Below are 24,943 nucleotides of genomic sequence, written 5' to 3' on the forward strand. Positions count from 1 at the left end.
AGAACATGGGGGGCTGCACACATACCTGAACTTTAGTTGAGGAATTACATTTATTGGTATTTTAAACACAAGGAAGGATCTTCTGTTAGGCACTGGATTTGGCTGGAAATCTCCCAGCAGCACGCTCCCCCAGTTCTCTCTGCAAGGTCTGTCCTTCTGTAGGACTCAGAGGAAGGAGGTTTTTACGACAGGTTTCCAGGTGATGGAGTGATTTTACATTTTTCTAGTAGAAAAGTATGTGCTTCTCTAACATAAGAAACAACTGTGTGTAGAGAAGCCAAAGAGTTCCAGGTCCTTGTGCATCTGGAGCTCTGGGTGTTTCCATTTTTCAGTGGCTTAAATATTTGAAAATACAGGTTGTGGAGGTAAATTCTGTTGAAGACCTGTAATGCCACTCTTTGTGCTGCCTGAGTACAATAAAGGTTCCTGCCTTTGTGGGAGACGTTAAGTGTTTCAACATGATAACTAAACCTTAAATTGGCAGTATATTTTGATTTTCCAGTACCATAGCGATTGCTTTTGGATGGAAGCTGGAGTTACAACCCAATTACACAGACTCACTAAATCTGATAGATTTGATGAAGTGTTTGCTGCTGAAGGGATTGAAGAGTTAATGTGGCTGTAACAGTAATGGTGAAATTTTATAGGTCACTAGAGAACCTCTGAAGGGCAGAAGGCATAATGAGGGTATCTTTCAAAATCCTGTGGTCTCTGTTGAGAAATGCAAAGCTGCAGTGCAGGGATGGTGTGAGGGAGCAGGAGGCTTGCTGGCACGTAGGGCACTGAGCAGCAGGATTTGACCCTCAGTGCTGGAAAAACTGCATTCAAGCATAAGTTTTATCCTTAATGCACGGCTGGAGCAGAAGGAATGAGAAAGAATGTGTAGGGCTGGGAAAAGGTAAGGGCCAGCAGTGGAAGGAGAAATAACTGCAGATGATACTGAGCTGAGGCAGCAGAGAAGATGCTTCATCTGAAAGGGTGTTTTCCATCTCCAGGTGCTTGTCTCCATTTCCATCAGCCAGACAAGCAAGTCACCTTTGCTTTACTGGAGCTGAGGATATTTTGTGTTTGTCTTGACACTGTTTACAGACTCCGCTATCCCCTCCAGAGCAGGTCACTGCTGTTCTTCAGCAGGAGCCACCCATTAATTGTAATAACAGTGTTTCAGCCACGGAGTCAGTGTGCTCCTGCATGGAGAGCTGGAGGTTTAGCTCAAGAGGATGAAGAAAACTTAGATTGTCTTGTGTCCTGGCTAATTAGACTGATGCTGCTGGAGTTTAAAGTTAATGTAAGCTTTGGATTATGCAGGATGGTAGTGGAAGTTTTCCAGAGGTCTAGGAGCTGGGGATTTTTCTCAGTCAATTAAGAAATCATTTTCCATCCAGTGGAACAGCATCCCATCTGCATGCTGAATGGCACATCAAAAATTGCAGCTGTAGTAATCAAAAATAGAAATAAGTACTGAATTGGTCATGTATATGTGAGAGCCCTGAGGCTGTCACTCAGTAAATAACCCTTCTTTATGCATTTGGGGAAAAAGAAAGGCAACAAGTGTGTGTCACAGTGCTGTTGGTTTGGGAGCTGGGGTGAGGGATGGAGAGACATGGGACTCCACAGCTTGTGAGTGCCATCCTCTTCTTGGAACTGAGACCAGTCGCCTGCTTCTCCAACTGGTATGGGTGCCCTGAAGCATAGCCTTACCCAGGGCTTTGGATTGGATTTGTATGAAAAGTACAGGAGATGAACAATACCTTGCCTAAATAGAGGTATCATGTCTAAATATTGGTATCAAACCAAAAATTTGGGACAGGAAGTTGCTTATGCTCAGTTGCATATATGGGACCTCAAGCTTTAGTCTTTAGCTTTAGATGAAAGAGCATCATGTAATTATTCCTCCAAATATCCAAAAATGCGTGCTATTGAATTCTCCAAGTCCTATGCAAATTATTTTAATTTTGTAATTTTTATTGTTTTGAAACTCAAATTACCTGCCAGGACCATGCAGCAGGTCCCGTGTTTCTCATTGTGGTTTCTGTGTGGTGCTCTCAGAGACTGGGTTAAGCCTCTGGTCTGCATTTACAGAATTCCAGAATGGTTTGGGTTGGGGGGAGACCTTAAAGACTGCCTCATTCCAACCCCTTGCCATGCATGGTGAAGTGTTTATTTGAAGGGGTTTTTTTTGGGAGTGCTCTTCCCATCCCTGCAAGAATGCATTGCTTTCTGGTTCTGTTGCATCCACATTTTACCAGAAGGTCCTAAGTTGCTTATGTGATTCTTAATGGCAGTAGTGACGATAAATAACACTTGAAATTTGATTTTTCCAAAAGCCCAGAGCAGCACAAAATAAACTGTGAGTTTTTATACACTCAGGAAACTCTCGGAATAATCTTGATTTTAACCAAAGCTGTACCTACTTCTATTATATGAGGATTATTTTTTGGTCAAGGAAAACCGTGATAGCTCCTTGATACTGAGTGTCTCCTATCAAAGAATTACTTTTAAGCTGTTTGTCTCAGCTTCAATTCTTCCTTCATCCTTTATGTAATTTCAGAATTTTAAAAGATTCCCTGAATATTTATTAGATGTAAGAAGGAATAATATTGCAGAAGGTGCAGTTTTCAGTCAAACCTTAGTTCAGTGCTGACGATCACATGGATTTCTGGGGTGGTTATATTGGTGTTTAGGAAGCCCTGTGAGAATTTGGTGATAAAGGAGCACCTGTGAGGTGTGCCAGCCCAGAAAGATCTGGTAGTAGTTAAATTCAGGTTTAAATATAAAGCTTGTTGTAACACAGAGCACAGATTGCTACTTGAAAAGGCCTTTTTCATAACTTTTGAAAGCAAGATCAAATACAGTCAAGATGCTCCTGATTTTAAATAGCATCTCATTTTGTTTGCTGATTGCGTTGGTGGATCTTTGTGGAAAGTTATGTACTGCAAAGTTCTGTCTGTATTCACAGTGTGAATCTTCTCACAAATGACAATATCCTTACCATGGGAAGTTAGTAACTCAGCTAATGGGAATTGATTGAGCAAATACTGTGCTGGGTAGACTGCAGCTTCCAAGAGAATTGCTGATTCCTATTTCCCTTTAGCTTGGTAGATACCTTGGTTTGTATCTCAGCTATTGAAAGGGGTAATTTCTATGTAGCTAACTTAGCTGCTTATTCTGGAGTTATCATCCTGCTTTTTAGAGCAGTCCTGAGCATCTCAGCAGTCAAATTCTGTTGGAATAAAACTGAATGGCTCAGCTGAGGTGTGTTCATTGCAGCTTGGCCTGAGTTGTGGGCTTTCAGCAAACTTCATGAAACTTTAACAAACTGATGTTTCATTAAACTGCTGTCAGACTGCATCAGAATATCACTGCCAAGAGTCATGTGTGTTATAACAAGCTGTAATTTTCTCCTTGTCGGAAGCATTTGGGTTTTAGTGTTTTACACTTGAGGGCTACGGGAGTGCAGCAGACCAGTGTGAGGAGCAGTGACCAGTTGTGTGTCAGTGTGAGTGAACAAAGCCTGTCTTGCTGGAGACTAACTTGGTTTGTTTTCTTTGTGTTTGGGAAAGTATAAACTCTAAATAAAACTCTTTCTGTAGCTGGAACACTTCACAGGGCTGTTTCTATGATTCCTTGGGGTCTGCTAAGGTTTGTGCTTGGTGTCCAGGTCTGTCAGATAACTTACTGTAGTGAAAGTTGGAGTTAATGAACCAATATTAATTTCTTATTTTCCTTAAGCAAATTTGGTCTCATCCCATGTGCACAATGGGAATGGAGACAGCAGCAGGTATTTTTTCTTCTTCTTCCCATAGCCCAGGCTGACCATCCTCAGTTTCTCACTGAGAAGTGCTAGGCAGCCTGTCTTTCCCAGTCCTCCTTTGGAGCAGCTGGGTGTCGTGATGAGGGACACTCAGAAGGGAGAACAGAAGGAACAAAAACCCTTTGGTTCCTTGCACCAAGGAGTTCAGAAGATTTTTCTTCCCTCCACTTTCCCACCCTTTAGCCAAAATCACCCTCACCCTGCAGGGCTAAGGCACAGGAACTCAACATGGGGACTGGCTGCTGCACATTGGAGGCTTCCTTAAAAACAGCTTTTCCAAGGCCTGGCCTTTTCTGTGAAGTCTTGGCCTGGCTTTGGAGGTAACCAGCCAGTTTGCTACAAGACTCAGCTTTAGACTTTTATGAAAAGGGGGAAAAAGTAGAACTAATGAAGTATCTGCTGTAGAATGTGAAAACCTTTTTTAGTTTTGGCTTATACAACAATACTAAAATTTCCTATTTCAGATTCTGATTTTGCTCCTCAGCTTGGTGTCTGGTCATGGTATTTATGCAGGTCACTGCTTGTGGTTTAGTCATCGGGTCTTCAACTTGGTGCTACACTTCTTGAGTTACAATTACTTAGAAATACAAGAAGGTACGAGAGATTGAAAAGTGTTAGATGACCATTAAAAGTGCTGCAAAGCATATGGGATGTGATTTAATGTAAAACCTCTTTCCTTTTCTCTGAGTTGCTGGGTTGGTGCAAAGTGCACAGGCTACAGCACAATAAGGCTTTTAAAGCAATTTTGCTTTGTTGTCTACATAGAAGACAACAAATTTCTGCTTTTTCTTTCTGAGTCTTCTTCCATTTTCTGCTTCCCCTGTTTGTTTTTAGGCAATTTGCTTCCCCACTGATGAGCAGGCAAGCATGTAAGCAGAAAATCTCCTTGAGAACCACCCCTGGGCTGTGCCTATAAATCCCGTTGATTCGAGGGGCGGTGTTTTGTTGTCCCGAAGCCATTTAGCTTTACTGCTATGTTTTTATGGTGCCAGGAGCTGGAGTGCAGCTTGGTGAGCCTGTGACCAGGAGCAGGGGCTAGGAATAGCTGCAGCACCAATGTCTGTCTGAGGTGGTCCTGTGGGCTGCAAATGTGCTTCTGGAATGAGCTTATCCTGAGCCAGTTTAGGTGCCTACTCAGGATGAGCTGAGGGACATCCTGGCTGTGCCAGTTTCTCTGTTCTGAAGATTAGTTTAATCTACATGAGTTTGTCATAAGACTTAAATAAATACATTATTCCAGATAAAACTTGCCCAGTTTAGAAGAATAGAATGTCACTTCCAGCTAAAGGAAGGATTCCATTTTCTGCCTGTAAGGAAAGGTTGATTTTTCAAGCTCCTCAGCTTTTGCTGTTCGAATCTGAATATAGTAATATGTGCTTTTTACATTGCTGAGGAGAGCATTTGTTTCTCAAAACTGTATATTAAAAATGGAGCTATTCACCAGTATGTTCAGTATTTCTGTTATTTTGCATCATTGATGAAATGTGATGGTTTTCTTTTAGGATTCCATATTTAGGAGTTGCTGTTTAACCATGTTTGCCAGCCTGGAATTACCTGAAGTCCTGTTGCACACCCCAAAATACTGAAGTTGTGAAATTTGTTTTGGTAGGTAAAATGAGCATATGATGCATCTGGATATCTCTTGTTTTTATACATTGTCCTCTTGCCAGTCCTCACTGCTGTGTGTGTTTGCAGAGGTGGGCTGGCTCCAGAGCTGACTTCCCACTCAGCCATACAGGGTTAGGGGTATTTGCCATCAGGTTTGTGGCTGCTCCTCCCAAGGAGAGCAGTTGAGATGCTTTAGTGGTATCATTCATCTAACACCAACCAAGTTTGAAATGACTGGAACCCTGGCTAAGTTGTTTTAGAGGAAATTTTAGTGCATGTTTATTTTTAGGTATTCTTTCATATTATAACAGTGATTCTTAGCCTTATTTAATCTCCTTATGTTATATTGTTATATGACACTTGCCTAGAATTTGTTTAAAAGTTTTGTTGGGTTTTTGGTTTGGTTTGGTTGTTGTTTTTTTTCCAAAACCATTATATTATTTTAATCACTGTATCATAGAATGGATGTGGGTGTCTAGGTTTATTCATTGCTCAGGTTTAACAAGCTCCAAGATCACTATGCTGGGAAAAAAAGCAAGCAGTTGTAGGAGGATGATACAAATTTGAAGTTAACAAATCTCCAGTAGAGACAGTGTTGTGATCAGTATTTCTGGGATTTATAGGTGTTACACTTTAAACTGTGTGAAGCCTGTGTGACTGTGTGCAAGTCCATGTTACAGATTAAAGAAAGCCTTCCTCTCAGGAATATCCTGGCAATGCTGAACATCCTCTGCTCCCATCAGGAAAATCTCTACATATCTTTCTCACTGGCACCTAAAACAAGGGAAGAAGAAAACATTGAAGTGTATTATCCAAGATATCCTTTATTCCTGATATTTTTTGCTGTTAAGTTGCTTGAAAACTATTTTTTCAGGGACAGCAATTGCAAGTTAAATCCTTTGGAAATTACATTGCTACTGCTATCTCAGACTTTTCTTCCTCACTCTCAATTCTGGTTTCCCCAAGGGATTTGGCTGTAACTTCATGTCTTTCCCTTCCCTGTTGCAGCTTTAAATAATAGTCAGTGTGAGGATGAGGACTCTGCTTAGTGCCAACTTGTGCCATCTGCTAGTGAAGGGCATCATCAATCCATCCTTCCTTCTGCTTTTATCCTTCCCAGTCTTTTGTATAATTTGGAAGAGTACTTGTTGAGATGTAGAGCATGATTCTAGTACTTTTTATTTGTTTTGGGAGAGTGCAGGTTCTGGTGTGACATGAACTGTGAAAGTGTTTATTTTGAATACATGAAAAAGCTTGTAAATCAATAGACTGGGGCAGAAATTCTGAGGCAGGTGGTGAGACAAAGCCTTGGTTTGCTTTGTGTGCTCTGTGTAGTGCAATAGATAGGGGAAAGAAAGGCAAGAAATTTCAAATTCTATTCAAGAGTCAAATTGACATAAGTTTGGATTAGTTGAGTGAACCTTGGGTCAAAAATACCAAGATATCAGTTTGGGTTTTTTCCCTTTGTGTTGTTTTTTCACTCCAGAGACCAGCACTTCCAGGTCCTCCAGAACCTGCCAGCTTTCAGCTGCTCCCCAGTTAGTGACAACTGGCTATTTCAGATTTTGCTCTAATCCCATCTCTTCTGGGGTCTGGATGGGATTTTCCAAGCCTTGTCCAGCCACGTGGTGCTGGGTTTGCTGTGCAGGCTGCCTGTCAGGCTGCTGGGGACAGCACAGGGCACAACAAAATGCCTTGGGGCTCCCAGTGGTGTGTGTGTGCCTCAGCTGTCCATCATCCCAGGTCTCAACTGTGGCATCCTGTATCCCATGGGAATTCTCCCTCTGAAGAGTCTCTGTTTTGCACATTTTAGTTGTTTTATCCATAAGCTGAGTGTGCCTGGGACCTCCTTGCTCCAGCAGCCCAGGGTGTGTCCTTCATCTTGGAAACTCTGGTCTTCATGGCTCAAACTCTTCCACTTCCTGTCCTCATACAACAAAGCAGGTGCTATTTTGGCTATTTGTCCATTATTTGGATGTTTATCCCCACCTCTCTTCAGTTAGATATTTTTATTAATTAGGCTGTATTGAATAAGGCAAACTTTATAATAAAGAGGCATAACACTGGTTTTGCTGCTGCAGCCAGTTCCAGGTTTGTGGGTAAATGGTTGCCATGTGGCAGCACTGGACTTGCTCTGAGTTTCCAGAAACAATTGTACAATGGGAAATACTAATTTGGAAATTCTAAAGGAGCAGGTGCAGGGACAGGATCACGTGTGCTTTTTGAAGGAAGGATGATGGTCAGAGACCTTCTTGTACTGCCCAGTGGGCATGGGTGCTTGAGTTCCTGGTGTGCTGTGGTTGTGCACATCAGTTCAGGTGTGGTTCTTACTCATCAGAGACTCTTCTCAGCCTGCTGGGAGTTCTGGTTTACATGGATTGTTGAATGGGCAGTGTTTTACCTCTGTGCTTATGCTGAAGGCTTTTTGTGTTTGCATGGAAGAATGTTGAGGGAAGGTACCCTGCTAATTATGGTCAAGTGCTTGCTCAGGATTTATGGAAGGCAACCCTATAACCATGAGATTACAGAAGTTAGGACACTGCAGCTGGGATTCATTTGCTCTGACATGGATGGTGTGCTGTGCACTGCCTGAAAAGGAAAATTTTTCAAATCATCACTTTCTCATGTCATACCTGAGATAAATGATACCTGAGTATAGGAATGGACTAAATTTCGTGTGTTTGAGAGGGGAAGAGTGCAGATGAATATAGCAGAGATCCTTAAGGAGCATGATGTAGAGAAAAAATGAAAAGTGAGCTGTAGATACATGTGCTGATCTGGGAGGTAAAGCTTGGTCTTGGTTTGTTTCTTTCACTCACAATATCCCTGCATTCCCGTGGCTCTCTGAGTCAAGTGAAGCAAGGCCTGTGGTCCTTTAGGATTTAAAAAACTCAATTTTTATCATGTTTACAGAGGGCCACAACTTCAACAAATCCTGTCAGATTTTAGCACATTCAGATGAGGTTGATGAAATTTGGTCTAAGTTGCAGTATTTTTATGAATTGTTTAAAAACCATGATTTAAGGAATCTGGGGGTCTTCTGCTCTTAAAACAGGGAAGATGGAGGCTTCAGACATCTCCATTCAAAAAAAAAGATTTGAAATGTTTGTGTTCTTGTAGGTAAATTGTTATTTCTTTGGTGTTAGGGATTGTCAGATGTACTCATGTTTCTTGCTTCAAGTGTAACCCTCCAAGTGGTTGTACCTTTTCAACATCTAGGAGCCTGTATTTTGAGCTGAGATTTCTCTCCCTAAAAAAATTACTCACACTTTTCTGATAAATAATGTTCTATGTCATTTTCCTCAAAATATAGTGCTTATATTTCACAGAATGCTTGCCTCATTCCTTGCACAGAATGGCTGTGTTTGGTCATTAAAAAGGCCATTTGTGTAGGACTCTCAGCTCCTCTCTCCCTGGAGTCAGTGGATGTGGAATGAAAGATGTAGGAATGCAGAAGGAGAAGGACTGCTCTCCTGGTTAGTGTAAAGCCAGCTTGGGTAATGAAGTTACCTGTCCAAGAAATTGTGTGAAAATCAGTTAAAACATCTTGTCATAGTTAAATCAGTTAAAACATCTTGTGATTCTCATTATCTGGGCAATTGACATGAAATGGAGGAGTTTGCCTTCATGGAGGTGCCAAACACTCAGAGCAGTAATTTAGATACAAAGCCTAAAGGGGGAAGAAAAAAGATTTCATTATCTCTGTGTTCACCTGGTAATGAATTTTTGAAATTTATTTCTCTATTACCCATCTTTAAAGTTTCCATGGGAATAATAGGTATATGAAAACACTATGGAAATAGATCAATACCTGTGAAACATTGAACTTATTTTCTGATGCAGGACTAGAGAAGAGCTTATGAGACAAAATTCGCTTGGTTTTTAATCTGAGATTTGAGGATGAAGGCTGGTGCTGCAGGATGAGAGAGTAACTCCACGTAAAATAGGGGATTGTTCCTTAGTGCTGTTGGATTGCCTGGTGTGGGGTAGGGTTCCAAGGGAGAAAAAACCCAATATTATGTAAATATAGTGAGTGTATGTATAGAGACGTGACCAAAAGCTGAGGGGAGTTTGTGACTTTCAAGTCCCTGATTTTTCCTCTGTAATATTGTCCCTTCAGCAGCCTTGTGTGAGTGTGCAAACAGTATAGAGCTGAATCTGTGCTTATCTAACATTGTTAGATTTTTTTTTAATTAGAAAAGGCTGCTTTCTGGCCAGTATCTGCAACTCACCTTGAATCTGAAAGTTATGGTTTTAATTTGAGTTGGGAACTTGAACCTCTGCCAAAACCCTGATCTGTATCCTGTTCAAGGGTATGTTGTCCTGAGCTAAACCTTCTGGACAGGTTGTCCCAAGTACCCACAGCTTTGGAGTTACGAGGTCTTGACAGTCCTGGCTGGTGAATGGATTTGATTTTGACAATGGTGGTCAAACAGATCCCTTTTTTGGCTGTTTCTACAGATGGTTTGAATCTTTTAGCAGTGTATCTTAACATTGGTGGCATTCACTGTAAGTTTAGGGATAATTTTTTCACAGATTTGCTTCTGTAACAGCTTAGATTAATGTCATAATGCCAAAATTCATTGCAAAGTTTAGACATTTTATTAAGCAAAATCCATCAGGTGTGGGACTTGACTTACTAAATTCATTCTTATCTGAGTGTGATGTGGGGGCATGGTGAGAGTTGTGGGCTGTGACAGGGGGAGCAGATTTCGAGTTATATGCATAAGAAGCTGAAAACATCTACATCTTTACAAACTTTCCTAAAGTAGGCATAGTATGCCTGAGATTTTGCTGGGTGTGAGTAAAATATTTGTCAAATGCTACATTTCTCCTGGTAAAAATGTGCTGTGGCTTTCCTACTGTTTTGGACCTATTGCATCTGCAGTCTCTAAAATAAATTTGGTGGTTCTTCCTATCACTATAATTCAGCTGTTGCTATGAGATTTAGTCTCCTGGCAGGCACTGCAGCATTGGTACCAGGTGCTTGCTTTCCCCCTCTGTGATACAGAAATGAATATAATTAATTTCCCTCTGATTTTTTATCTTCTACCTTCCTTTCTAGCTGTCTTTTAGATCAACTGGAATACTTCTCAAGTCACGTGCAGCACAATTCTGCCTGGAACCCCCTTCTGTTTGTCCTTGTGGAAGAACAGCTTGGACACTGCCATGGCCACCATTTTCAGCCTCACACAGTTGGTCTCACAGAGCCCAACACTGGGTCACCAGGTAGGTTTTTCTGTCAATGACCAAATGTGCCATTGAAAGCAGCTGTTAATGTCCTAACACAATTATTATTGTATGTATTATAATTCTCTTTTTCCCTTCCAAGCATCACCTTGACGTCTGACAGGCTCCCATTGTTGGAAACAATGATTTTGGATGCTCTACCTAACTTAAAAGATACATATGCCTCCTTGTACTCCTCAGCTATGGAAGACTTAGAGGTGGATTTTGATTCAGGACTGGAGGAAGATGAACTGAAACAGGAGGCTGCTCCTGGGGATTCCACAATCTTTGTAGCTTTTAAAGGAAATATAAGTGACAGAGACTTTGAGCAGAAGCTGGATACCATACTGGAGAATGTGCCTGGCCTTTTACACATGGGTAATGGATCTTTTTGTCACTTCTCTTAAAATGCTTATTTACATAGTCAGGGTACTTTGCACAAAATATAGATTATATTGGGTTTGAGCTACTTAGTTTGTAATGATATTTATTTGGGTTATTCTTAGTGAATTTGCGAGCTATTCTCAGAAATGCAGACTACAAGTGTCTGCAGCTGTTTGTTGTTTAAAACTGATTTATTTAGCAAGTTCATTAATTTCTCTTCTGTTTCCACATTTTACCTGGTTTTATTCTCTTTCATGTCCCTTTATTATACATGGCTGTGGTATACAAAAGTGGAAACAGGCTTGTTCACACAGGAGATGTGTTTTACTGCCCAAACTGTCCAATTTAAACGACTGCAGTTCATCTGAGAATGGGTTCACTTTCCAGTACCTGTGACATTACCGCCCTTTTCTGACCTACCCTACTTGATTGATTGACTGATTGATTGATTGATTGATTTGTGTTGGGGAATGGGTAGTGCCCTGACATACCTCTGAATGCTCACCCAGCTCTGGGAACAGCTCCAGGGCAAGTCAGTGATAACAGGTTTTAGGGACATCTCTTACCAGCATGTTTGGATCTGGAAAAAGACATTTGTCTGTCCCCTGTCTGAGCATGTTGCAAAAGGTCTTGTCCTGCTTACTGATGGCTGCTCAGGTATGCATCATGGTAGCTTTGATTGTTTCCTTCAACAGTATCAAACACACATTATTCTCAATAACCAGACTGAATTTTTTTGTCACTTTAGTCCTTTCAATTTTGTCCATGTGGTCAGCTGGCATCAGTTTGTTTGGTTCTTGCTGTTGTGCTGGGACAGCTGGGATAAGACAAAAACACTATGAAGAAATATCAGTTTTGAGCTGTAGCTTACAAACAGTTGGAAGGAGATGTAAACTAACAGACCATTACTGGTGTGAAGGGTTGTGTATAGTACCACAGATGGAGTGGTTTTCGATTTGAAATAAATTCAATCTATAACTGCATGTAGTCATCTTTGTTACATAGAGGCATCTACATGCTGAGTCTGTTATAAATATTAATTCCAGGATTAATAAATATGATTCAGACCTCAGCTGAGAAATCAAATTTTTAAAATCAATGTCAAATTAATTTGAATATTCTCCATGTGAGAAGTTATTTAAACTGATTCAGAGCAAAATAGGATAATCCTGAATGTGGAGTTAGTAAATAACAAAAATTTAAAATTTACTAACAGGTGCAGTGTTTAAAAAATGAGAAACTTGGGTACAAATACATAGAAATACTGAAACTGATGATACAATTTTTCTACATAAGATATTGGAAGAATAATAACAGAAAATATGGGTTTGTTCAAATCTCCACAGAAGGGGATTTTAAAATTCCTCCTGCCATGTTTCCAGCCAAAACCAGAACCAACCAAAAACAGAACCTTGTTCTGTTTATAGTCAGAACAAGAATGAGTTTAATAATACATTATTATAGCAGCAAAAAAGACTTGGTGAACAAGAGCTTCCTAAATAGGAATGAGTGTTGGTATTCTTAACTAACATGTTTTTCAGACTCCAAAAGTTAGCAAATATCTAGCAAATCTAAGTTTACAGTGGAGGAGTTGGCTGATGAAAATTTGGGTCAATACTTTCTGTTTTGAGAGGAACTTTTTCTTTACAGAAAAATAGGAAATGGAAATTTATAAAGCTATATTTTTAATATAAATTTTAATAATACATATATAAATATTTGAATAATAGAACTATGTATTATACATAGTTAACTGTAATATATAATTATATATTATATATAACTATATCAAATATATAATATAACATTATTATTGAATACATTATTGTTATAATTATAACATAATTATATCTATAATATGCATTTACTTATGTATTACTTATATATAAATATTTAAATAATATAAATTATATTTAGTTATATAAATAAAGCTTTATATTTTAACTATCCTGTATTTTGTAGCAATCATTTAGGTAGGTATCACTTTGGATAATGTATCCAACATAACTGCTGAACCTTCCTGCTGTTACTTTGAGAACCACGGATCTATATAGAAATACTCATTTGTAGAACAGGTTTTCAGAAGACCTACAAGTAAATATTTTGCATGACTTTGAGATGCTTTTTGGCAGTGGATTTAAAATACCCAGAAAACTAAGTAATGAGGTAGAAATCAATGAAATATTGCTAATAGTCTGTTGTCTGTTGGCACTGGTGCCTTGTTAAAAAAAAAATAAAAATGGTTTTACAAGCATTTGTAGAGCAAATATTTCAAGCATTTCATTCCTGTAGTCAGTTTTTCCCCACATTCATCTGTTTCACAAATGTATTCTATCACAGGGCTGGAGCCCCTCTGCTCTGGAGCCTGGCTGGGAGAGCTGGGGGTGCTCACCTGGAGAAGAGAAGGCTCCAGGAAGACCCCAAAGTCCCTTCCAGTGCTTAAAGGGGTTCCAGCAGAGCTGGAGAGGGACTTTGGAAAAGGGATGGAGGGACAGGACAAGGGGCAATGGCCTTAAGATGAAGGAGTCTAGGTTTTAGATGGGGTCTTAGGAAGAAATTCTTCCCTGTGAGGGTGGGCAGGCCCTGGCACAGGGTGCCCAGAGCAGCTGTGGCTGCCCCTGGATCCCTGGAAGTGCCCAAGGCCAGGTTGGATGGGGCTTGGAGCAGCTGGGACAAGGGAAGGTGTCCCTGCCCATGGCAGGGGGTGGAATGAGATGGACTTCAAGGTCCCTTCCAACCCAAACCTAATACCTATAATTGTATGAAATCTATTTTATTAGATATTTTCTTCCAAAGTAGTTTATCCACAGAATATTTCAAATTTTGAGTAGTACTGTCAAGTGATTGTGTTGTCTATTGCATTGGTTATCATTTGAGTAGTATTTTTATGGCTAATTTTTTGGAAAATCCCTGATGTGATTTGGCAGCATTGGTTGCTGTACACCTGTATGGGGAAAAATCTCCTGTACCTGAGACTAAGCACTGGCAATTTTCAAAGCCAAATATACTTTCATTTTTTCAGTTTTTTAACCAAGTTGTTTCATCAGACATGTTTAAAAACTGCCTTTGTATTAACTTGGACTGCTTTTCTTTTAAGAATCCAACAAGTTAAAAGTGCAGAAGATAGAGCCTTGGAACAGTGTTCGTGTCACCTTCAACATCCCCCGGGAAGCTGCCGAGCGGCTGCGAATCCTGGCTCAGAACAACAACCAACAGCTCCGAGACCTGGGCATTCTCTCAGTTCAGATTGAAGGTATTTCACACAGAATCCGCTTCCAAAACTCAGATTTACTTAGTCTCAAAAAGCAATTTTGTGTACTCAGCGTTGCAAAACTTGTAAGTTACTACTTTGGCTTTAGCGAAAAAGATAGCTCAAGACTCTTATTCTTTCAAGAATAAAATTTACTAATTATAAAAATGAAAGCTGGAAATGCTTCAGGCACCAGAAACCCTCCTGAAATTTTTTTTCTATGTGTTGACTAGGAAAGAGTTGGCTAATTTTCTTTCCCTGTTGTTTCATATGAGGCTTTCTTTAAGACAAGTTTACAGTGGATTTCACAGTTCCCATATCCGTTCTGGACATTGTCCAGGAGCACCCTCAGGATGAAATTGAGGGCAGATAATGCTTGTCATGAAATTTGTTCCTCTTAAAACTGAAATCCAGAAGAGCGATGTGATGTGTAAGTGTCCTTCTAAAGTGCACAGTGGAGGTGAAGCCTGTTCTTCCTTCCTTGGCATCTCTGAAGTGTCCTTTTGCAAATGTCTGTGTTCTTTTCTGTCTCTCCTGTTCACCCAACCTGTGCCTTGCTTTAGGGGAAGGTGCTATCAACTTGGCTTTAGCCCAGAGCAGGAGCCAGGATGTTCGGATCAACGGGCCGCTGGGAGCGAGCACCACCATGCGCATGGACACGGGATTCCCCATGCAGGGAGGGCAAGGTAAACCCCCTCAGGGCTTCTTTGTGGTGCTTCAGACACTCAAAAATTCACTACTGGGCTTATGAAACTCCACTGGTTACAGCAACTATTGTTTGCAGAATTCTAATTGCCATTTAAATGAATGTATGTTCTTATTCCGTGCTGTCAAACCGTGTCCTGTGTTATGTAAATGAATTGTTGGGTGCACTGTGTCCCACAAACATTGGAGTGATTTTGGCAGGGCCAATCAGTTGGCTTTCAGGTATCTCCAGGGTGTGGTGGTTTGGGGTTTTGTTGGTTAGTTGGTTTGTTTGGGGCTTTTTCCATACAGTCTATAGAAGCAGATGAGTTGAGTGTAGTGAATTCACTTTGAAATATGCACGAATTTTCACAGTGTGCTGTTTGGTTCCTTCTGTGGAAATGTGCATAAGTCTTTATTCAGTGTACAATAAACTGACTTAGATTAAGTCCATTAGAATTATGGGATGAACAGGACATTGTCATTGTTACTCTCTCCTTATTTTCTGATAAACTTTTGAGAACTGATAATAAAGAGGGAATTTTTGTGGAAAGGTGTAGTTTATTAACTGTATTTTAGAGCATTCTATATTCATATGGAATTTTTAGCTACAAAACTCAAATCTGATGAAGAATTTTTACAGAGAAAGCTACTACGTGATTTATTAAAGTACCTGAATCGTAAGGCAAAATAAATAGCTAATATTTTATTAAATATGATTTAAAGCAATTAAACCAAGAGCATTTTGGTCAGTTTATTTAAGATGCATTTGTGTCTGTTGAGGAGAAGGAATGGAAAGAACATTTCAACTTTGTAAAAGCCTTATTAAACAGTAGTGAAATCTTTGTCCTTGACATAGTCTAAAACATTTAAAGAAGGGCTCTGCTCTCCACTGGGCCAATCAGAGCCTTTATTTCCTGTCTGCAGGTCAACTATGTAGCAGTAATATAACCAACACAGCAACAATAGCAATCATTTTCAAAAATTACAGCCCCTGGAAGTGAAACATTGATTTTTTTCTCTTGCAATACCTCAGTTACTTTCTAGTTTCAGATTTTGCAAAAGCCTGAGTTACATGTATGGCTTTGATACAATCTTGTCACTTGGTGCTTTCAGTGGTAGGTCAGGCTCATTTTAATTCCTGAGTCAGTAATGTTTTCTTTTATACTCTTTCTAAAAATTTGGTGTTAAAGAAAGAGCTACAGCATGACTGAACTTGTTTGTTTGATACCAGGGAATCTGAGCTTTCAGAAAGAGAGATGTGTCCCCAGGTTATTTTGGATAAACAATTCTTGAAGTCTAAAGAAATGTTTTACTGACAAATATACTTTTTCTTGTTAAAAGAAAAATTCTAAAATTCTCCTCTATGTAACTGCAAGACTTGATCATTTCTATTTTTATTTTTTAAGGTTTAATAAGAATGAGCAATGCTGCAGCTGTCATGATGTCCCAGGGTGGAAATGTGGCCTCCTCTATGGTGGCAAGTGGTGCTAGTGCTGAGCTGCAGCCACGAACACCTCGGCCTTCCTCACAGCCAGGTGGTAAAATTTAGTCATAATACTGATCTGAAAATGTTCTTAATCTTTTATTCTTCAGCACACAGGCTTGAGTATGTACTCATGAGGGTACTTCAGAATTGTTCTGGGGCATTTCCACTGCCTTTCTGGGAGCTACACTTTCTGTGAAAACCTCCCTTCCCCCTTAATCTGTTAAATTTTTTCAAATTATTTGGGTGCCTAATTAGTCACTAGTGTGCTTGGTATTTTGTTCAAATGTGTTGAGAAATGGCAATGGTATTTTTGCACCTGAACTGTCATGACTGAGCTTTATGTTTAGCTGAAGGTAAGAGAAGGATTAGTTCAAAGATGCAGGAATATTTTGGTGCTCTCCCTTCTTTTCAGGAAGGCTAAGATAGACTGGTAAGTTAAGGACTGGGGGTCTGGTGGGTGTGAATGTTTAGGGTTTATTCTTCACAGGTTTCACAGGGAAGTGGTCATGGCACCAAGCCTGACACAGTTCAGGGAGTCTCTGAATGGTGCTCTTAGTCCTGTGGTTGAATTTTAGGTGATCCTACCATGAGCAGGGATTTGGACTCTGGTCCTTTCAGCTGAGATACTCTGTGATTCTGCAGTTCTGAGTGTGTAGAAGGCTCACATCAGTCTGTAGCATTGTGGGGCTGTTGTGCTTTATTTTAAAGGATATAAATGAGTAAGACCTGGCTTTTCTGGAATATGAATTTTTATGCAGATTAAAAAAATGTAGGCAATTTAGCCTTTGTTGTTTTGGGGTGGGTTTTGTCTACAGTAAGATTTGGGGTTTTTTTGGTTTTTGGTTTGGGCTTGTTTTGGGTTTTCTTTTGGTAGAGTTTGGTTGGTTTTTGGTTGGTTTTTTTTGTTGTTGGTTGGTTTTTTGGGGTTTTTTTGTAATTATTTTTCTTTGCTATTTTATTAGATGCAATGGACCCACTCTTATCTGGGCTAAATATACAGCAACAAAATCATCCATCTGGATCTTTAGCTCCCCAGCTCCATTCAATGCAGTCAGTTCCTGTAAACAGGCAGATGAACTCAGCCAACTTCCAGCAGCTACAACAGCAGCAGCAGCAGTTGCAGAATCGGCCTCCCCAGCCACATCAACAGCCACAGCAGGGTATTCGACCTTCATTTTCTTCACCAGCACAGGTTCCAGTTCCCCCTGGCTGGAACCAGCTTCCTTCTGGAGCACTTCAGCCTCCTCCAACCCAGGGAGCACTGGGTACATTGACAGTAAACCAGGGTTGGAAAAAGGCCCCTTTGCCTGGACAAATGCAGCAGCAGCTTCAAGCAAGACCATCTCTAGCAACAGTACAAACTCCTACTCATCCTCCACCTCCATATCCTTTTGGAAGCCAGCAAGCTTCCCAGGCTCACTCAAACTTTCCCCAGATGAGCAATCCTGGCCAGTTTACTGCTCCTCAAATGAAAAGCCTTCAGGGAGGGCCCTCACGGGTTCCTACACCACTACAACAACCCCACCTGACCAACAAGTCTCCTGCTTCTTCTCCCTCCTCCTTCCAGCAGGGCTCTCCTGCCTCATCTCCAACTGTTAACCAGACGCAGCAGCAGCTGGGACCAAGGCCTCCCCAGAGTAGCACTCTTCCCCAGGGATTCCAGCAGCCTGTCAGTTCTCCTAGTCGTAATCCTATGGTGCAACAGGGGAATGTACCCCCCAACTTCATGGTGATGCAGCAGCAAAACCAAGGTCCACAAGGTTTACACCCTGGTTTAGGAGGTAAGAAGTACTGAGACCTTTTATTTTAAAAGGAGAAGAAACATAAAGTGTCTAGAACTAATGTAGCTGTTAGTTCTGAAAAGAACCTTTATGAGGCAGAATCAATGAACAGAGAGTATGAGGTGGGTATTGGTGAAAGAGCATCAGCATCACTTGGTTTCTACTCTGTCTCTGTCCTGCAGTGTCACAGAGATACCTGGAGGGTCAGGGAGGAGTTGCTGCATATATTGCCCTTATTACTGCCAGTCAACCTGTTGACAGCTCTTCTGTTGCCTTTAAGCAAACTTAAGATGCTAAAAGCTGGTGTGGAGATTTTGTTTAGGTTTGGGGTTCCTTCTGAGGGGAAAGGGGAGGATTTTTTGTGAGAGTGTAATGAAAACACTTCTTTTCTCTCTTCAGCTTCCTCTATCACCATTTACATTTTCTACTACAGAAGTGAAGCATTGTTTTGCATCTTCCTTTCTAAGCTGTGGATGTTTCTTCTTGTCACCAGTTTCTTCCCATATAAAGAACAAAGAGCTATTGCCATGCTCTTGTACTTCCTATCCTAAAATTAAGAGGTTAAGGGATGTTTTAATTTCTCATTTGGCTGTGTTGTCTTTAGTTTTCTCTTTGGACCAATGCACTCAGTTTTTTCCCTTACTGCTCCTAGAGTTCTTCTCTAACAATGAAGTCATTACTTTTGTCAGTCCCAGGATCTCTTTTTTGTCCTTGGTGGGTTTTTTCCCCTTGACCCCTTTGCATTTTCATGCAGATTTTTCATGCTTCTCTTTGGTCACTCATTTGTTCATCTTCCTCTCAGATGGCTGTTCTCAGGTCCCATATGCCAGTTCTTGTTTAAGCCTTTGGAATTATTTCTTTATGTACTTAAAAAATATGGTCCATATTCTCTGTGCACCTACACACACATTCTAGTGTCTTGCATTCTCATGTTGTACATCCAAAATCTGTCCAAACACTGTAAAAATTCCTGTTTCTTGGTCTACTGATGCAGACAAACTTCTTGTTTTCACTGTTTGTACCATGAGTCTCATTTGAATTCAGATGAATTTTCTGTCTTTCAAGGTTCTCTTGGGATCTGCCAGTGCCTTTTACTTGGTGTATCTTATTTTGTCTCCATCTGGAAGCAGTTACTCATTATTATAGTCACATTTCCCTACAGTTTTGTCTCACTAGCCCTATCAGTTTCAGTCCCCATCAGAAATCTTAGCCATGACCTACTACAAACCTACTACAGGTCTAAACCCACTACAAACAATCCTCAATTTTTTTAAGTTAAAAGTCACACCAGAAATAAACTATTAAAATATGTTATTTGGTTTTATTGAAGACCTCATTGCTAAAATCAACAATCCTGCTGTGATGTTAAAAGATAGGATCCTCAGGTGATGTTAAGAGACAGGATTCCTTGGTTTCAGCAAAGCTGTGTTGCTCCCACTGCTGAGACCTTTGCCTGACTTCTGTGCATGCTCATCCTTTGCTACAATTTATATGTTAATTTGTCATTATAAATCTTTCAAATTTTAAGCAACCTTACATTTAAATGTTTGGTGTAAATGAATGCATTCAAACACTTTGCATTTCACACAGCCAATTTAGCAAATCAGAATTTATATGAGATTTGGAATAGGCCAAGCTAACACTTTCTTTTTTTCTCAGTTCAAGCATTCCTATGTGCAAAACTTCCCTGAAAGTTTAGCAAAAGTAAAGCTGGAGTCCAGTGATGTGGTGTTTCAATAAGTCTGTTTCTTTATTTGCAGATATATTTGGTGTTTGGCCTATAGACTTGATTACCTTGAAATATTATACAACCTAAGACCAGATAATTAGCACAAGCAGTAAAATTAGGTGTAAGAAAGCTGTAACTGCAGAAGGAATTGAAGTCACATTCTGGCACTGGGTCAGGAAAATAAAAGGAGTGGTGGGCAGGGTTGGTTCAAAGTCTGAGACATTGTGTGGGACAGTGAGTTAAAAAGAAATGGATACTCTGAAATCCATCCATGCTGCTGCTCACATTGGCAGGTAGAGGGGAGGCTTTTCTCTCTGTCCCAAAGCAGCAGTGATGTTTAGATGTGCCAAAGTGTGGGTGTTTTGCCACATAAGGGTGTCAAAGAATTCCTTGCTCTTGCAGCAGGAATAGCAGAGTTACTTGAATGAGCAGAACCTCTGGATGTACTGAACTGTGGGGTTCCCCAGAACACTCTGGGATGAAAAGAACCTTTGAGTGTGTGCACACAGCAGCAGTGATGAGTGTGTGTGCCTGGTGTGTCAAAGCTGGTGAGCACATCACTAACATCACTAACAAAAATGCCAGTTATTTCTGTTTGTGTACATGGAATAAATTAAGGGCTTGTGCTAAGACATGCAGTAGAGCAGAAAGGAGCAAACCATGTTACTTTTAATTTCTGGTTTCTAAAAGGCCAAATATGGACTTTTCACCTTCTCTGGGTAGTAAGTTTTGTATGTAAATTATGGTTTAAAATTAGTCATAGTAATTTGTTAGAATTATTGCACAGGTAAGAGCTATAAATGTCATCAGTGAATTTTGTATATTGGCAAAAAACAATTGCCTAAACCTGTCATGTGACAGCACAGACTCAAAGGTATTCTCCAATTACAGATTTTGTCTATTTTTTTCTTCCCATTTTCCATACTAACTAATCAGAAAATTCTCATGTTCAGGAATGCCCAAGCGGCTCCCCCCGGGGTTCCCTGCAGGCCAGGCTAACCAGAACTTCCTGCAAGGTCAGGTGCCCTCCACAGCTCCAGGAACACCAGGGAACAGCGGAGCACCGCAGCTGCAAACCAGCCAGAACATGCAGCACACAGGTCTGACTGCACTGGGGCGTTCCTAAGCTTTTCCATTTGCCATTTGTAGCACATGATGCCTTTTCCTGTGTCACATGGGTCCCAAACCATAAAACTCCTGCTATTAACAGGGAGCTGCTGGCTGGGATTGCAGTAGCACTCTGGTGTGGTGCTGGATAGGGAAAAGAAAAGCATTAGGCTGCTCATGTTTCTCAAAACCATGCTGTTATTGATGAGAACTGTGGGTCTGGGCTTCAGAAGCAGCTGTTGAGAAACTGAATGGAAGGCAGCATTGAAGTTTGGAGGCAAGGGGTAATAAAGATACAACACAAAAGGAACTTCTCGACTAGAAAAAAAAAAAGTGTAATTATCTTAGAAGCAGAATAGCAAAATAATACTGTTCTGCTTTGAAAAGACTATTTGTTACTTCCTTTAAAAATTTCAGAAGTCTCCTTAAAGTGTGAAAATGAATCTTTAATTCACAAATGTCTCCCTCCATTTAACAGCTCAATTATTACTCTTCTGCCTGGATTCAGGTGCAGAGAGCAACTGAAATTAAGTTTCTGTTCTGTCTTCTGCTGTGGGACACAGGAGAAGTACCAGTCTAAGTGTTTATTTTGATATATTTTTATAATATTGATATATTTTTATAATATTTTATATTAATAATTTTAATTTTTTTAAAATAATTTTATACAATATTCTGTTTTGACAACTAACATGTACCTATAGCATCAAACTCTGCGTCCCAGGACTGCAAATATGAGATACACCAGTTTATTGGAAAAGGGAGGAAAGCAATTTTTGAGTTCCCATCATTTAAAGGTGTGAAAACTCTTGCACCACTTAAATTAGTTTCTTACTGGTATTTTCTTCTTATTTTCTTAAGGTGGCCAAGGATCTGGACCTCCTCAAACTCAGATGCAAGCAGCACATGGCCCACCAAATATGATGCAGACCAATCTAATGGGACTTCATGGAAATATGAACAACCAGCAGGCTGGTGCTAGTGGGGTGCCACAGGTTAACATGGGCAACATGCAGGGACAGCCTCAGCAAGGACCACAGTCCCAGCTTATGGGGATGCATCAGCAAATCGTGTCCTCTCAAGGACAGATGGTGAACATTCAGGCTCAGGGATCGCTGAACCCTCAAAACCAGATGATACTTTCTCGAACTCAGCTCATGCCGCAAGGCCAAATGATGGTGACACCTCAAAACCAAAATCTTGGTCCCTCTCCTCAGAGGATGACCCCACCCAAACAGATGATTCCCCAGCAGGGACAGCAGATGATGTCCACACACAATCAGATGATGGGACCTCAGGGCCAGGTCTTGCTACAGCAGAACTCAATGATGGAACAGATGATGACCACTCAGATGCAAGGAAATAAGCAGCCTTTTAATACTCAAAACCAGTCCAATGTTATGACGGGGCCAGCTCAACTGATGAGAGGACCAACCCCAAACATGCAAGGAAACATGGTGCAGTTCACTGGGCAGATGATGGCACAGCAAGGCCCCGTGAATGGGAATCCTTCTCAGGTGATGGGAATTCAAGGGCAGGTTTTAAGACCCACTGGACCTGGTCCTCACATCTCTCAGCAACTTGGGGATACTGCAACCACAACAAACAACGATGGGAACTTGACACAGATGTTATCTGAGGTTCCTGTGCAGCAGCCAAACATGGTGCCTTCTCATATGCAAGGAATGCAAGGAAACAGCAACGCTTCAGGAAGTCACTTCTCTGGCCATGGGCTGCCTTTCAGTACAGGGTTTAGTGGAACTCCCAATGGGAATCAGGTTTCCTGTGGGCAGAACCCTGTGTTTCCTGTCAATAAAGATGTGACGCTCACAAGTCCGCTCTTGGTTAACCTACTCCAGAGCGATATCTCAGCAGGGCACTTTGGTGTGAACAACAAACAGAATAACCAGAATGCCAACAAGCCAAAGAAGAAGAAGCCTCCTAGGAAGAAGAAAAATAATCAACAGCTAGAACAAACAACGTAGGTTTACTATTACAGTGTTTTTTATAAGGGGCATGAAGAAACTCCACAGGCATCTTGTCAATATTTTATCAGCAAGTAATGGGTGAGAAAGGACTTGTATTTTATTCATGTTGTAGCAGTTTCTCTCAAGAGTCTGTCATTGGAATGTTTATTCAAGATTAAAACTAACATGCAAATATCCAAACTCAATTATAAACCAAATTCTACCAGCACTGTTCCTTCCCTTTACTGGGTGAAGGAAGTTTATCAAGTGGGCCATGGTGCCATAGCCCTTGGAAGAGGCTTTTTTAAGCAGTCTGACAGCCACAATCAAAGGGTGGGAAGTACATTCAGAAGAACTAGAAGCCTCTATATAACGTGTGCAGGACAGATTTTGGGGGATTGTTTCCTGAATCGTATGCATGTCCTGACACATTTCTGCCTAGAATTGAGCTGGACTTATCTCTTAGTTGAAGCTGCAGCTAGAATTTAGAGGGAAGAATGTGGTACTTTCTGGGTATGAGATTAACAAATCCAAGCAGTGCTGGTCCTTCTGGCCTAGCAGAGATCAGGAAGGAAAAAACCCCACAGCTCTTGGGAGGGAGGAGGCCAATGGAAAAGATTAAAAGATAATGAATGAATGTGTCTTATTAGTGAAAATACAAGATTGCAGAATTTCTTCCTTTTTTGGCCAGCATGTTCTTTCTTGGCCAGCTATCCTGTAGCATTTTGCCATTGACAGTTCACTGTCACCCAGCACAGGGTGGTAGCTGCTGCTGCTGTGCCATAATTCACCTCAAATGGTGACAGCAGAAATACTTTAATTGTCCTGATGCTGCAGATGAGCCCATGGGGCATTAACAGGAACCCACCTGATGGTACTTTGGGGGATTGTTTTCAATCAGGGAAAAACAAAAAAAAAAAATGCACAGAAAATTATAACACAGAAATATCCAAATATCAAAATTAAATTCTTAGAATGAAACAAAAATAGCATATATATTCATATCAAATATATATTCATATATATTCATAGCAAATGAAACTCCTGGTGTGGCTCTGATTCCACTAGTCTGGCCCTTTTGAATAATCATGTTTTTAACCTGAAGTTTATGCTGCCTTTCCTAGGGACACGTGTTCAGTTCAGTGCAAAGATGGCATCAAGTACTCAGCATCTGTTCAATATTTTAACTTTTCCCTTGGTTATTCTGTGTGTAGCCCCAGCCTGCATATTCTGCAGTGTCAAGATTCCTTCATGAAGATGAAATTAATAATCTCATGGACAAGTGCCTTGCTGTGGAAGTGACAGCATTCAGAGGGAGCAGATGAGTTGGCACCACGTTCTGAAAAAAAAATCCATTAATCATTAAAGAAAACTCTTACGATTTTGTTTTCATTGGTCTTACTGATGAGCACCCAGCCTCAGTGTGGCCTGGGAACATCAATAAATGTGTCTATAAAGCTCTTCCTCTGAGCTTGCAAAGCCTCACAAGATTATTTGCTTATTAAAGTTTTCACAGTAGAAGTCTGAATTACAGCTTTTCTAATGAGCTATGACAGCTCAATTCCAGCTCCTAAATAAGGCTTTGAATCCGATTTTGGTGTAATTAACAAAGGAACCAGAATGTTGTTCTGATATGGATGAGCGTTTTGGTTCTATGTGGATTATATCAGTATTTGATCCTTTCAGAAGCACTGAGAAAGGAGCTGTTCTTACAAAAGTTCCTGAGTTTGTTCTCCAGCAAAAAGAGGGAGACTGCAGTGAAAACTGGCTGTAACACCTTCCTGCCTCCCTCACTCTCAGCTTCCCTCACATCATTGGGCAAGCTCAACATTTCCCTGCCTTGGAATTGGCAGGAATGTAATCTGATCTGGATCACTTTCTCTTGCATCAGAAACAAATAG

The 24,943-nt window shown here is 40.6% G+C and overlaps 1 protein-coding gene across 6 annotated transcripts in view; it reads left to right on the forward strand.

The window, feature by feature from the left end:
• NCOA6 (nuclear receptor coactivator 6) overlaps positions 1-24,943 on the forward strand; it is a 43,632-nt gene that overhangs the window by 1,366 nt on the left and 17,323 nt on the right. For 5 of the 6 annotated variants that reach the window (XR_015277160.1, XM_086853532.1, XM_086853536.1 and 2 more), the window contains 9 exons: positions 5,317-5,419; positions 10,488-10,651; positions 10,755-11,029; positions 14,133-14,288; positions 14,849-14,971; positions 16,379-16,507; positions 17,421-18,239; positions 20,922-21,068; positions 21,937-23,056. Coding sequence is in view for 5 of the 6 variants with exons in the window: in XM_086853532.1 (XP_086709658.1) it covers positions 10,795-11,029; positions 14,133-14,288; positions 14,849-14,971; positions 16,379-16,507; positions 17,421-18,239; positions 20,922-21,068; positions 21,937-23,056 (2,729 nt within the window). In the remaining variant the exon portion in view is untranslated. The remainder of the gene's footprint in view (positions 1-5,316; positions 5,420-10,487; positions 10,652-10,754; positions 11,030-14,132; positions 14,289-14,848; positions 14,972-16,378; positions 16,508-17,420; positions 18,240-20,921; positions 21,069-21,936; positions 23,057-24,943) is intronic. The other variant, XM_086853535.1, reaches the window with a different exon arrangement.

Source organism: Cyanistes caeruleus, chromosome 16 (assembly GCF_971803275.1).
Source record: "Cyanistes caeruleus chromosome 16, bCyaCae1.hap1.1, whole genome shotgun sequence".
Classification (NCBI taxonomy): domain Eukaryota; kingdom Metazoa; phylum Chordata; class Aves; order Passeriformes; family Paridae; genus Cyanistes; species Cyanistes caeruleus.